The sequence below is a fragment of the Rhinopithecus roxellana genome, chromosome 3, assembly GCF_007565055.1.
Source record: "Rhinopithecus roxellana isolate Shanxi Qingling chromosome 3, ASM756505v1, whole genome shotgun sequence".
NCBI lineage: Eukaryota > Metazoa > Chordata > Mammalia > Primates > Cercopithecidae > Rhinopithecus > Rhinopithecus roxellana.
In genome coordinates, this window is record NC_044551.1 from 142,007,013 (window position 1) to 142,020,033 (window position 13,021).

The 13,021-nt window shown below is 35.5% G+C and overlaps 1 protein-coding gene across 1 annotated transcript in view; it reads left to right on the top strand.

The window, feature by feature from the left end:
- EDIL3 (EGF like repeats and discoidin domains 3) overlaps positions 1-13,021 on the top strand; it is a 453,978-nt gene that overhangs the window by 326,793 nt on the left and 114,164 nt on the right. The window contains exons 7-9 of the mRNA XM_010376216.2: positions 3,762-3,917; positions 5,559-5,703; positions 9,729-9,913. Of these exons, the coding sequence (XP_010374518.1) occupies positions 3,762-3,917; positions 5,559-5,703; positions 9,729-9,913 (486 nt within the window). The remainder of the gene's footprint in view (positions 1-3,761; positions 3,918-5,558; positions 5,704-9,728; positions 9,914-13,021) is intronic.

A 13,021-nucleotide genomic window follows, 5' to 3' on the forward strand; every position in this document is an offset into this window, starting at 1 on the left:
CCCTAACCATAGTAGCCAGCCCTAAATGTCTTATTAGTATATAACTTTGGAAGTCATTTGCAAAATTATCTTTATATGGTTGTTATTGAAACAGGAAAGGTTCCCTTTTCCCACTTGCAGGGTATGTGATAGGGTGTAGCTTGCTTCTTCAGTGTCTCAATGTGCAAAACCCCTAGGGGGAAGAGACAGATAGGCACGTCGTTGGGAGCATGGGCTCCGACCCCATAGCAGCTTCTAGGGGTGAACATTTACAGTTCCGGAAGCCCCACTGTGCATGTTACAGTGTGTTCTTTTAGTTTTGCCATCTGTAGGCAGCTTATGTTAATCAGCTCAATTAGACATTCTGCCTTATCACAAGGACAGAGGGCTTTCTCTATCCTGGGGTTCTTGCCTTGGTGTACCAGAAAAATCTGATCACATGTTGGCTTGGAGAATGAGTGCAAGGTTTTATTGAGTGGTGGAAGCAGCTCTCAGTGAGGTGGATGGGAAGCCAGGAGGGGTATGGAGTGGGAAGGTGGTCTTCCCATGGAGTTTGGTGGCTCAGCTGCAGGACTCTCCTCCAACTGCCCTGGCCAAATTCCCCTTGGTATCTACATCGTTCCACCCGTCGATGGCCTGCTGGCGTCTGCTGGTGCCTGTCAGTGGTGCTTTTCTGCTCCTCTGCTCCTCTCCACATCCAGCCACCTGTGTGCTCTTCTGCTGGTCTGTTCCTCTCAATGCCCAGCTGCTTGCCTGCGTGCCCACTAGGGTCTGGGGGCTTTTACAGGCACAGGATGCGAGCATGGTGGGCCAGGTGCTCTTGGAAAACGCAGCATTTGGACATGAAAACAGGAGTGTTTGTCCTCACCTAGATCCATGGGCACAGGCCGAAGGGTGGAACCCTCGCCAAGGTCCCTGCCCTTCTCCTCCCAGCACTTCCCTTTCCCCACCCCATATCATTACGACTATCGGCTTTTATAAATACACTTCTCAAAATCCAAATTTTCTGGCATTGAGTGGTTAAAGGCAGAAGATGTAAAGGAAATGGTTTTTTGCTCCTTTTCATGTAAAAAAAAAATTTTAAAAAAGGTTCTAAGTGCTTTCTAGGTGGCAGATGTTGTTAATGTTTTACATGCACATATCATATAATCTTCACATATTTTATTAAAACCTCCTTTACAGGGAGGAAATTAAATTTCAAAAAGCTTAGACAAATTGTTCAAGATTATATAGGTCAGAAGTGACGAAAACAAGACTGAAATCCCCATCAGTCCGCTCCTCCCTTCTGCATACCCTTAGCATATGTTCTAAGCATTCTAGATTCAGATTATCATTCTTTCTATTTATATTAATGTAGGAGGCCACCGTTTGCTCAAAAATACCTTAGAATGCACTTCTGCTTTTTAAGGATACACAGTGTTCCTACCACCCAGTGGAACAGCAATTTCTCTGAAATCAGATACACAAATGAAAATAGTTTATTTTCTTTTCAGGTATCCACCAAGCTCATAGAAAATAATTTAGACATTTCTGATGCAATCCTCAATAGACCTTTTACGTAGTATGTGGGATAGTTCATACAGGGAGAATAAAATTAAGATCACCTTTTAGCTATTGTTATTTTACAGAGATATCACAAAATAATGTTGGAATGGGATGGAAAGAAATTACTTGCAGATATTTGTAAGTGGAAGTGTTTCTAAAATCATGCCATATATTTTCTCCAAGGCTTACTTAATTTCCTATAGCAACATAGTTTACTGGTATTAAATTTGAGTATGACTATGATGGTGACAACTTATCTTCCTTATACTGAATTATTTTTCAAGCTTAATAGTGCTAGATACATGAAAAGTCAAAAGTTTAAAACCTGTAATTACTAAAACTTAGTGAGCCTGAGCCTGTATTCTTATAAATGTTTTAATTTTAATTTTGTGTTTAATGGAAGTAGTGCCAAAATTTAATTACAAATATCTACTAAAAGTTAGACACAACCCAAACTGGGTGATGCTTAACTAACTGCAATTCCATCTTCCTAAAATACATATGCAGAGCTTCTAAATATTAGAGCAAATAGAATTTTTACATGATTTTTAATGATTTAGAGAAAAATACAAATTCAGGTTTTTATTTTTTGATCCCATTATGCATCTACAATTAAAGCTTTAGCAAATTAGTTTCTATAGCTTATGAGCCAAAACTCTAGCAAAGATAATTTGGCTGTCTACAACAGGTATAAACAAGATAATTGAAATGAGATAAAAGATAATTGAAAACGGAATGTTTAGCAACATCAAATGTGAAACTTGGCTTCCAAAATGTGAGAAAACATGATTCAAAGTGTCCACTGTGTATGTTGTATGTATTGGGAATGTTTAAACTGCAAAGAGTCTCAGATTTAAAAAAAAAGAGAAAATGTCATGCATAAGATAATGAAAGAATATAACTTTTTCATAGCAGTGTGCTAATTGACCTAACATACTGAAATAAACTATCTTTCAGACATTCCCTGTTTCAAGTTGCACAGTTAAAACTCCAAAATCAATCTTTAAAGGACTAATGGATATAGATGTAGATAAATATTAAGAGTAGTAAGCAAAATTTACATTCATGAGGGATACTGTCTTTTTGAACCTCCAAAGAGGAATGGGACTTAAAATGTATTATGATTATAGTTGTGTGATGTCTGAACATCGAAATGAGAAAACCAAACTTGGATGTCTGAGTCCATCCACTTAGCATTGTCCAAGGAAAAAAGGGAACATCGGCCCACAATTTTTACACAAAAATTTTACTCATCAAAACTCCAGATTTTCTTTATATATGAATAAGACTGAGAATCACCTTGTGGGAAATATTTAAGGGAACGATTTTATGGGGTTTCAATGGGGAAGATGAGACTTTGGGAGACTCAGAAACAATGGTGATAGAGTGGCTGTTTTCATCATGCACACCCTGGACCATTTCAAATGCTAACTCTCAAAGTCTCATCCTACAGTGGAAAACTCTAATCACTTACATGAATCTGAAGATTTTCTGATTTTCTTTGGAAAATAATATCTGAGTCATTAACTTAATATTCTGGTATGACATATTTAATTTTTTCTGATTTATATTTTTAGAGAGGGTGATTTATAGCAATTTATCAACAACATTTAAAAGATTTTATATACATCATAAAGGCATTTTAATTTTAATGTTTACCATATATGAAATTTTAATGTTTACCAGATATGAATAAGGCACTTTTCTACATTGTAGCATTTAATTGTTATTAAATGTTAAGTGTCAAAAAGATATCTCTATTAAATATGAGAAGAATATTAACAATTTTATTTGATGTATGTTACTCCTGAAGCAAACTGTTGCTTTAATCAGTTTATACACATTAACAGTTGTGTTGACAATAGAGTTTTATACTAATGACACAGATTACTTTGACAAGAGAATATTACCATTTTTCAGTTTATTAAGTTACATCTGCATGTCGTGAGAAACCAGATGTTTTCTATACTTACGTTTTTGGGACATATTGCCCTTTTCAAAGCCTGTTCACAAATATTTGTTTGCTTAAAAATAGTATTCGATTATAGAAAGGAATTTTGAAGCTAAACTTAATATATGGCTATTGTAAACATTTATCTGTAAAAACTACATGAAAATTATTAGTTTTTATATTATTATTTATCTGCATTAACAATGTTCTATTTCTAAAATTCGTATTTTCAATATTGTTATCCTGAAAGCAATAAGATTATTGTTGATTATGCTTGTCTTTTCAGATAAATTTGCAAAGGAAAATGAGAGTTACTGGTGTGATTACCCAAGGAGCCAAGAGGATTGGAAGCCCAGAGTATATAAAATCCTACAAAATTGCCTACAGTAATGATGGAAAGACTTGGGCAATGTACAAAGTGAAAGGCACCAATGAAGACATGGTAAGAGTAATTTAACCTATCTAATTTAAAAGTTAAATGTCATTGATAATCATTGACTATCAAATGACAAGGTCTTCAGGAGAAGACTTATGTTGATGAAAATAAATTACTGATGCGTCTTGTTTTTAATTGGTCTAGTGTGGTGAAGGAAGTAGTAATTTCTCCAATTTATAAATTTAAAATGGCTGACATTTAAGATTTTCACACATTTTAATTGGTGGTGCTACAAATACTTTGACACAGATGGACATAGTCTTTTCTATGACAATTAAACTTTATTTGAATGATACATTTTTATTTCATTTTTATTGCTTTCGTGATTAACGCACTTTTTTGTTTGTTTGTTTTGTTTTGTTTTGTGTTTTGAGACGGAGTCTCACTCTATCGCCCAGGCTGGAGTGCAGTGGCGCGATCTTGGCTCACTGCAAGCTCCGCCTCCTGGGTTCACCCCACTCTCCTGCCTCAGCCTCCCAAATAGCTGGGACTACAGGCACCTGCCACCACGCCCGACTAACTTTTTGTAGTTTTAGTAGTGATGGGGTTTCACCGTGTTAGCCAGGATGGTCTCCGTCTCCTGACCTCGTGATCCTCCTGCCTTGGCCTCCCAAAGTTCTGGGATTACAGGAGTGAGCCACCGCACCCAGCCAATTTCCACACTTCTTAATGAAATAACTATTATATTAATGAAAACTATTATCTTAAAAGCAAGAAAAGCACTAAATGATAGAAGAGATATATATCTTTATATGCTTCATATTGGAAGAAAGATTTGTTACTTAGCAAAATAAAATATAGAGGTATTGGATATAATATTCAATACCTCCTTTTCTTTTCTTATGATATTCCCAATTCTTTCGTTAGTTCTTCATCAAAAATTTTAATTTTAAAAATATCAGAACTGGAGATCATCCCATTTAAAATCAAGCATTATACCAGACTCTAATAAATTATATAAAATATTTTAAAAATTACCCTCTTAAATGAATTTAAATAAGGTTTTTGGATTATCAGGTTTACATAAAAGGTAAAATAAAAATAAACCTTAATGAATTTACAATGACACATTATAGTACTTGAATTTTAGAGGCAAACATAGTTTTTGGCTGAAAATTTTAATAAGGAATTCTATTATCCAATTACTTGGGGCTGGTTGATGAAGATATAATCTTGATGAGTCAAACCTTAAAGCATCATAAATCTAATCATAGCATTAGAGAGACTGGATGATCAGGAAGCAGTAGCAAAGACTGGATTCTACCCCCAAAAGTACGAATACTAAGTAGCAAAATGGGCAGACAGTCCCAGATTAAATTGAAGGATTTAAGGTGTCCATTTCTCAAAAAAAGAGAAGAGCACTCCCCTGGTTCTGAAAGACTGGCCTTAAAATTAACAAGATCATCACAGTGGAATATAGATCAAATCATGAGCCACAGTGGTTTATGGCTTTAATTAGGATTTTATGGTGGGTTTTATATTCAGTGCTCATGGCAAGGCACTTCTCAAATGCTCCATGCTCCCAAATTATGTAATCTGATCTTTGAACAATTATTTTTGATAAGGTGTAGATAGGGTCAATATGTAAAAATAGGTAAAGAAGCTGTTGCAATGAATGATTTTAAACTCTGTATTGTTTTTACACAGGTGTTTCGTGGAAACATTGATAACAACACTCCATATGCTAACTCTTTCACACCCCCCATAAAAGCTCAGTATGTAAGACTCTATCCCCAAGTTTGTCGAAGACATTGCACTTTGCGAATGGAACTTCTTGGCTGTGAACTGTCGGGTAAGTCTCAAATTAACTATTTCTGTATTCTCTTTAAAGAAAACAAAAAGCATATTTGTATGTAGCCTGTTACTAACCTGCAAATTCAACAACCACAGAAATTATTTCTGGGGCAAACTGTCTACAACATGGTCCAGGGAAAACCAGTGTGTGTTTATGTGTAGAATAAACAAGTTCTAAAACATGCCACAGGGTAGAACTAATGTAGAAAGAGTAATGTGTTTTGTTGAGTGGTCAAAGAAAGCACAAGGAATTCTCATGGGAAACTTGTCACTTTTAAATGTGTCTCATTGTTTTGCATAATAACTTTGATTTATGTTTTCTGACAGAAGTTTAGTAAGAACTGGAATCTACCCGACCTCATAAATTGCAGTTAAGGTTAGGCTATATAACACAGAAGAGTAAGTTTATCTTTGTCCATCTACCATAAGAACTTTATCTTTGTCTGTCTACCATAAGAACTTTATCTTTGTCTGTCTACCATAAGAACCTTTTTTTTAGGTTTTATGAAACATGTAAATTTATCATTCCTCCCAAGGGGACAATACTTCAATACCAAGATTGCTAATATAAATTCATTCTTGGATCATTCTTAGCTAGCAACCTGCTTATTGTACAAATAGTGGTTATCCAATTCAAGGATAACCTATCAAAGGACTCGGAGTTAAGTAATTCTTGTCCCCCAGGAGCATCAATATTAGATGTAAAGATGAAGACCTAATGTGTGGGTCTTACAGTGGCCCCATTTCAATATAGCTAGATTCTGAATGAAATAGAAAATTGTATCTAGGCATTTCACTTGTTATATTTTTGGTAGTTGTTCTTATATTTCTGGCATCACAATTTACAAACTATCTTTGCCGCAGTGGCCTGAAATTATTTTGTTCAAATAACTGTGAAGAAAACTAAAAGTGCATATGTGCTCCACTTTTTAGTGTAACCTTGAAGTGAGGAAAAACCTTTACCAAATCTAAAACAATACCACTTAATTAAAAATAGGAGAACAAGTCCCTGCAAAGAGACAACTGTGAGCTTTTTATTCATTTCAAGAGGTTGCCTATAGGTTAAAGCGCATACTTTATATCTATTTCTCTTCCTAAATTTATTTGTGTTGCCTAAAAAAGGAATGATTTTCAAGTAAATAAAATTTACTGTTAAATAGCCAATTTTTAATAAGCCCATTACATTTTAAGAATTAAAGTAATTTGTACAGGCAAGCAAACCTATTTTAAGAATCACATTTTCATATCTATATTGGTGTATTTTTTGAAGCAATCAACTTTTGCTTTAGTACCATTAATTTTCCTAACAGAGATCTTTTCCTTATTTTGGTAATTCAATCCAGTTTGTTTACTCCAGTTATTAAGATTCAGTAAATCTTAGCAGACTTATTGCTGTACAGTGTTTGTATTCCGTGTCACTATATCACCACAGACCAGTGTCATCCCTAAGCCATTTATCATAAAGCAATCAAGAGAAAGCCACAATATGATGAGGTCTGCTGCAAGCCACATGGTTTTTAGTTGCTTAACATCGCCTTCAACAATTTTTCAGTCTTTTGATTCATGAGGGTCAGTCTTTCACACATGGCACGGTTACACCCCTAAGATGTGAATATATTTTACTTCCAAGTTTGACAAGACATTACACCTGACACTTTACAGGTTTTATTTTCTCAAAAAGAAGCAGTGCTGCATCTCCCAGCACAGCAAATTGATTTTGAACTTGCATGCAGAGAGTAATATCTCTCAATGGTTGCTTTAAAAAACTAGAGCACTTCATTATAGAAATACCAATTTCATTGTTAATACTTCATTTTGTTCAAGTGCTGACCACGCTGGTGAAAGTTAATTAATTGATATGCATGAAATAATATGGATAAGAAGTAAAATATGTGGCATGAGGCACATTGGCCGAGAGCTTAGCTGTAACACTTGGAAATAAACACTAATGTAATGTACCAAACTACTCCCCACAATCCAGTGGAACACTGTAAAGCCTTATTGTATTCAGTAAATTGTTACTAAAATCTTTCACCCTGCCTAGAAGATCAGCACGTAATCTCTTCCCAGAGACTTTTGAAGATCATCTCCTAAATTCTCTGAAAGAAGTATGACTTAAAATGTTTGGAATAAAATAGATTATGACCCTAATTAGAGGAGGAATACTCATCCATTCATTCTATGAACCAATAATTTGGCAATTCTGAGATAAATACTAGACAACAGAATGGGTATAAAGTGAATTTTATGACTAAGCAGAAATGGCCAAAGTAAAGGCATTCTTTTTCTATCCAGTACTTCAATACTATGTTATATCACAAAAGGAAAGAAACAACTACCTTTCCTCTTTCTTTGTATCTCCTGGAAACTAAGCAAAGTTTTCAAAGGCTTGGGGGGTGGTATGCAGGTAGAGGCAAAGATGGGGATAAAAGAACAAGTCAGAATTTTTCAATGCAGACAATGCATGTTACTATAAAACTAACTTCCTGAAGATAAATAGCTCGCCATTAAGCCTGTTAGAACTTTCTAGACTCTTAGATAATTACGACTTTTTTTTTTTCACCCAGAATATACAGGTAGGCATTACAGTTATCTTTAACATGAGGCTTCAGATACATAGCTCCTATACCAAAATGCACTTGTGTTAAGACATATAGCCCTCCTTGTCATATTTTCCATGTTTTCATAGGATATGCATTTCCTAGATGGTGGAGGTGAAGGGAAATATGGGGAGCCTCAAGAAGGAAGAAGTAATTTAGATTGACCAGGATAGAAAGCAATTAGTTATAGCTAAGAATTATTGATCAATGAAGAGTTCTAAAGCACTTCCTTGAGGTAGTTTCTATTATTATCACCATCTTAAAGATGAGAAAATTTAGGTAGAAAGTTGTTAAATAACAGGGCAAGTCCACACAGCTGGGAAATGGGAGACAGTAGAGTGTGAGGAGAAAGTATTGGGTTGGAGGAGTGTCCTCTTGTCATCTTTGCTTCTTTGATGATCAAACTTACCTTGTGAGTTACTTGACCAAAATTTAACAGTTTCACATAAAGAAGACTCAGCCCCTGGCTCATATGATGATAGAATCATGCTCTCTATTACAAAAATTGTAAAGAGCATTTTGTCACAGTTGCAATCCAAGATTAGGAAATTGTGTGTATGTGTATACACACACAAATATATGTACATACATATAATTTTTGAAGGACAGGCAGGCCAAAATTTTTACTATATTAAACTCAAAAATATATGCTGTAGATTTGAGAATCTTACAAAAATACCTAAACTTTATAGGTTATTGAATATGATTGAAATAAAATAATGTATTAAAAGGTTTGTTCAGTGGTGGTTTTAGCTAGAATTGTCTTATTATCTTCTGTTATCTATTAGTTTAAATTACGCTTGCACAATGCCTGGGACATGGCATACCCTCAGTAAATACTAGATTCCTGTCTTACAGAAGAAATGATGTTGGTGCTGTAAGAATCAGTGATAAAGATTAACATATTTCTTGAAAAACAAAATGCTGTCCAGTTTAGAATACAACAGTGGAGCAGCTTGTGAAAATGACTTTGTACTGAGGGAATTTTCATTTGCAGTAATATGAAAACAAATAAAAGAAAAACAAATATACTTTGTGAGAAAATGTCCCATTTTTAAAGACAAAATGAAACTGTTGAAAACTAGGTAGCAGTCAGGAGGCCTCCAGTAATGAGGCAGGAGAGAGCATTTCAGCATTGTTTTCATTTTGCAAAATCATCTATCACAGAAAAGTAGTTTAAATTGTCCTGTTTTCAATTTTTTCAAAATATATTCGGGCAAAATAGCTTGAATTGACTATCTTGTTTTTTGATTTTGTTTCAGATTTATTTCTGATTATAGCTTTTTTTTGGATTTAGATGCTTTCTCTTTGAAGGAATGAATAGTATTATGTTTAATCTTCTCTTGCCTATCTAAAATGAATGCAGAAAAGTTCCAGGGTGATAAATTATTTTTCTCATGGAGCCCTTCTCATTTTCTTTCAGGTTGTTCTGAGCCTCTAGGTATGAAATCAGGACATATACAAGACTATCAGATCACTGCCTCCAGCGTCTTCAGAACGCTCAACATGGACATGTTCACTTGGGAACCAAGGAAAGCTCGACTGGACAAGCAAGGCAAAGTGAATGCCTGGACCTCTGGCCACAATGACCAGTCACAATGGTTACAGGTAAAATTTTCCAAAACTGTTTAACTACCCCCTATTTCTCTTTCTTAGAAGATTTTCTGTTGATTAGGTGAGTGTCAGAGTCGTTACCTTCATGCTAATTTAAATGTGCCTTCATCTTTGGCTTAACTAAATTGATAAAACACAAATTCCTTATGAAGCCATGTCTGTGGGCTATTTTTACACTGGCGTTGGTTTATAGATGCTAGTGTCAGCTTGATGCAGAAGACTGTACCAGATCACACTATGTGTATGTCAATTGATTGATTAGGAGAGCATTTGCATCTTAACTCTCATCCATTCTAATACTTTGTATTAATATTGGCTTTGAAAGCATGACAGCAGGAATCCACAGGGCATTGAAATCATGCTACTGACCTGCAAACTGTTCACATAGAATCATGACTCATGACATATTAGCTCCTTACCTGTGGTTGCTAAGCAATGAAGATATTTGATTACATTCTCAAAACAGGTCTTGCTTATAGAAGGAAACCATAGATACTGCAGAGTTTATTTATCATTTGCAAATGAAGTAAGGTTATAGTCAGTGCATTTTAAAACAATCTTCATGAAACTCACTTATTTGTGGAGCACGTTTAAATATGCACAGGTTTGTTAGTGGCTTCTGTGGCAAAAAGTAAGACAACTCAATTCCATAATGAGATCACTTTATAGTGAAAGATAGGAGTTCTGTTCTTGTTGATTTTTATGCTGTATTCATGAGTTTAAAAACTGTAGTAGTTCATTGCATTCCCAGAAATCATGAAAACAATTTAAAATAGCGAATTCCACCCCTATCAAACAAGATTTGCTAAATCTGTAATGGTTCTTATCAGGTTACCTGAAATTTGCAATAGTTCCTCCCCTCCCCTCCCCTCCCCTCCCCTCCCCTCCCCTCCCTCCCCTCCCCTCCCCTCCCCTCCCCTCCTCTCCTCTCCTCTCCTCTCCCCTCCTCTCCTCTCTGCTCTTCTCCTTTTTTGAGACGGGGCTCACTCTGTTGCCCAGGCTAGAGAGCAGTGGTGAAATCATAGCTCACTGCTGCCTTAAGTTCCTGGGCTCCAGTGATCCTCCTGCCTCAGCCTACCAAATAGCTAGGACTACAGGTGCACATCATTATACCTAGCTATTTTTTTTTCTTTTGTGCAGACAGGTGTCTCACTGTGTTGCTCAAGCTGATCTTGAATTCCTAGCCTCCGCCAGTCCTCCTGCCTCAGCTTCCCAAAGTGTTGGGATTACAGGCATGAAACACCACATCAGGCTTCTTTTTTCAGTTTTTTTCTTCAGTTGGCCTTACTTTTTCTTATACTCACAAGTAGAAATGCTCACTTTTTTCCTTACTTTCTGTTGACATTCTTTATTGATCTAGAGCTTTATTCAGCTGTCATTAGCTAGCACACATTATGGGTAATTATGTAAGTCTTTCTCGTATTACCATTCTATTAACTTTTGGAGGGTAAGGAGTATGTTTTCCAATATATCATCCCAGAACCCAGCCTTATAAGTAGCAGTGCTTACAAAATTAAATTATTCATTTAACAAATGTTTGTGATGAATCTAGAAAGCATCATATCACATGATAAGTAGTGATGACACATAAGTGAGCAACACACTACTCAAGCTCTTAAGACATTAAGATATTACCCCTTGCTTAAAATATTCCTTTTATCTGGCTTAGCTTACACTATTTTCTATTTTCTTCCATTCTCATAGCAGATGTTTCCCAGTGTCCTTTCCTAGTCACCCTTCTTCTCCCCATTATCTTCCTGCTAACATCTCTTTCACCAGCTCCACACGCTCACATTAACTGATTTAGCAAGTATTGGTAATTTCAACTGTGGAAAAATGACTCAAATATCTTAAAATTGTTTCCCTTCATATCACAATCGCCATTGCTACTTCTGTCATCAGCGCTACCACCCTCTTTCACCCGGGGTTCACAGAAGCCTCTTAACCAGCTTTTCCGTTTCTGGTTTTACTCTCTAAAAATTCATTTCTTAAGTTGTAACTCGTGTGTGTGTGTGTGTGTGTGTGTGTGTGTGTGTGTGTGTGTGTATTTTCCTAAAAGGTAAATATTATTCTCTTATTCTCTTGTTTAAAACCCTTAATTACTCCCTCTGTTTCAGAATAAGGTGCGAGTTCCTTAATATAGCCTAAGAGTTTTTGCATGATTTGGCCCCAGTTCGTTTCTTACCCTACTCTTCTAAATTTGCTTGTACTCAAACCAAGTACTATGTTCTTCTTCCCATTCCTTTATAAATGTCCTCTTGTTATAAGAAATGAATGGAAAGAGCCTCTACCCACAGCATTATCTGCCTTCTGCTGTATTTAAATCCTTCAGCTTCAGTTCGGATGTACCTTTCTCTGGGAAGGTTTTGCTGCCAAATCCATTCTGCCCACGTCTGACTTAAATCTTTCTCATGTATACTACTGCATCCTCTGTAATTTTGTCACTATACCATTTTCTCACTGTATTGGAAATTGTGTTTTTATGCTAAGCTGTTTGTTTCAAGAGGCTGAGACTATGCCTGTCCTGACTTTCTTAACTTGTGGTTCAGCATCTAACTGACCCACATGGTGGACATTCCATAAAAATGTGTTGAATGAATAAATGAATGATTCATTCAAAAAATAATTCAAGTTATTGGTTTGAGCCAACATAGCATGTAAGTTTGATCCCCAATTTAAGAGGCCAACTGGTACATATTCTCAATTTAACAGTATTCAAAAGATAAATTTAGAATTTCTTGTTGAAGAACTGGCCTTTTTTTTTTTAAATAAGGAAACTAAATTTTTATAATATATAACCATCATGAAGTTTTCAGGTTCTTACTTGGAATAAAATCTCCTTTCCTTTTGTTAGACTTGACAATGATCAATTAAAAATTTTTCATTGCTATATATTCTAAAGACTGTAAATATTCCAGTCATGTATCAGGTTGGCTGCATATTGCTAATGTTATTTGTGAGTCATAATGCCGTGTGGAATAAGGCAAACTATTTTACACCCCATAAGTAGCTCGGGAGGTTGGTAGACTCTAGAAACATCAACATAAAGGGATTGCAAATGGCACATTTCTTTGGAAAGATAAAAATTAAACAAATATTTTT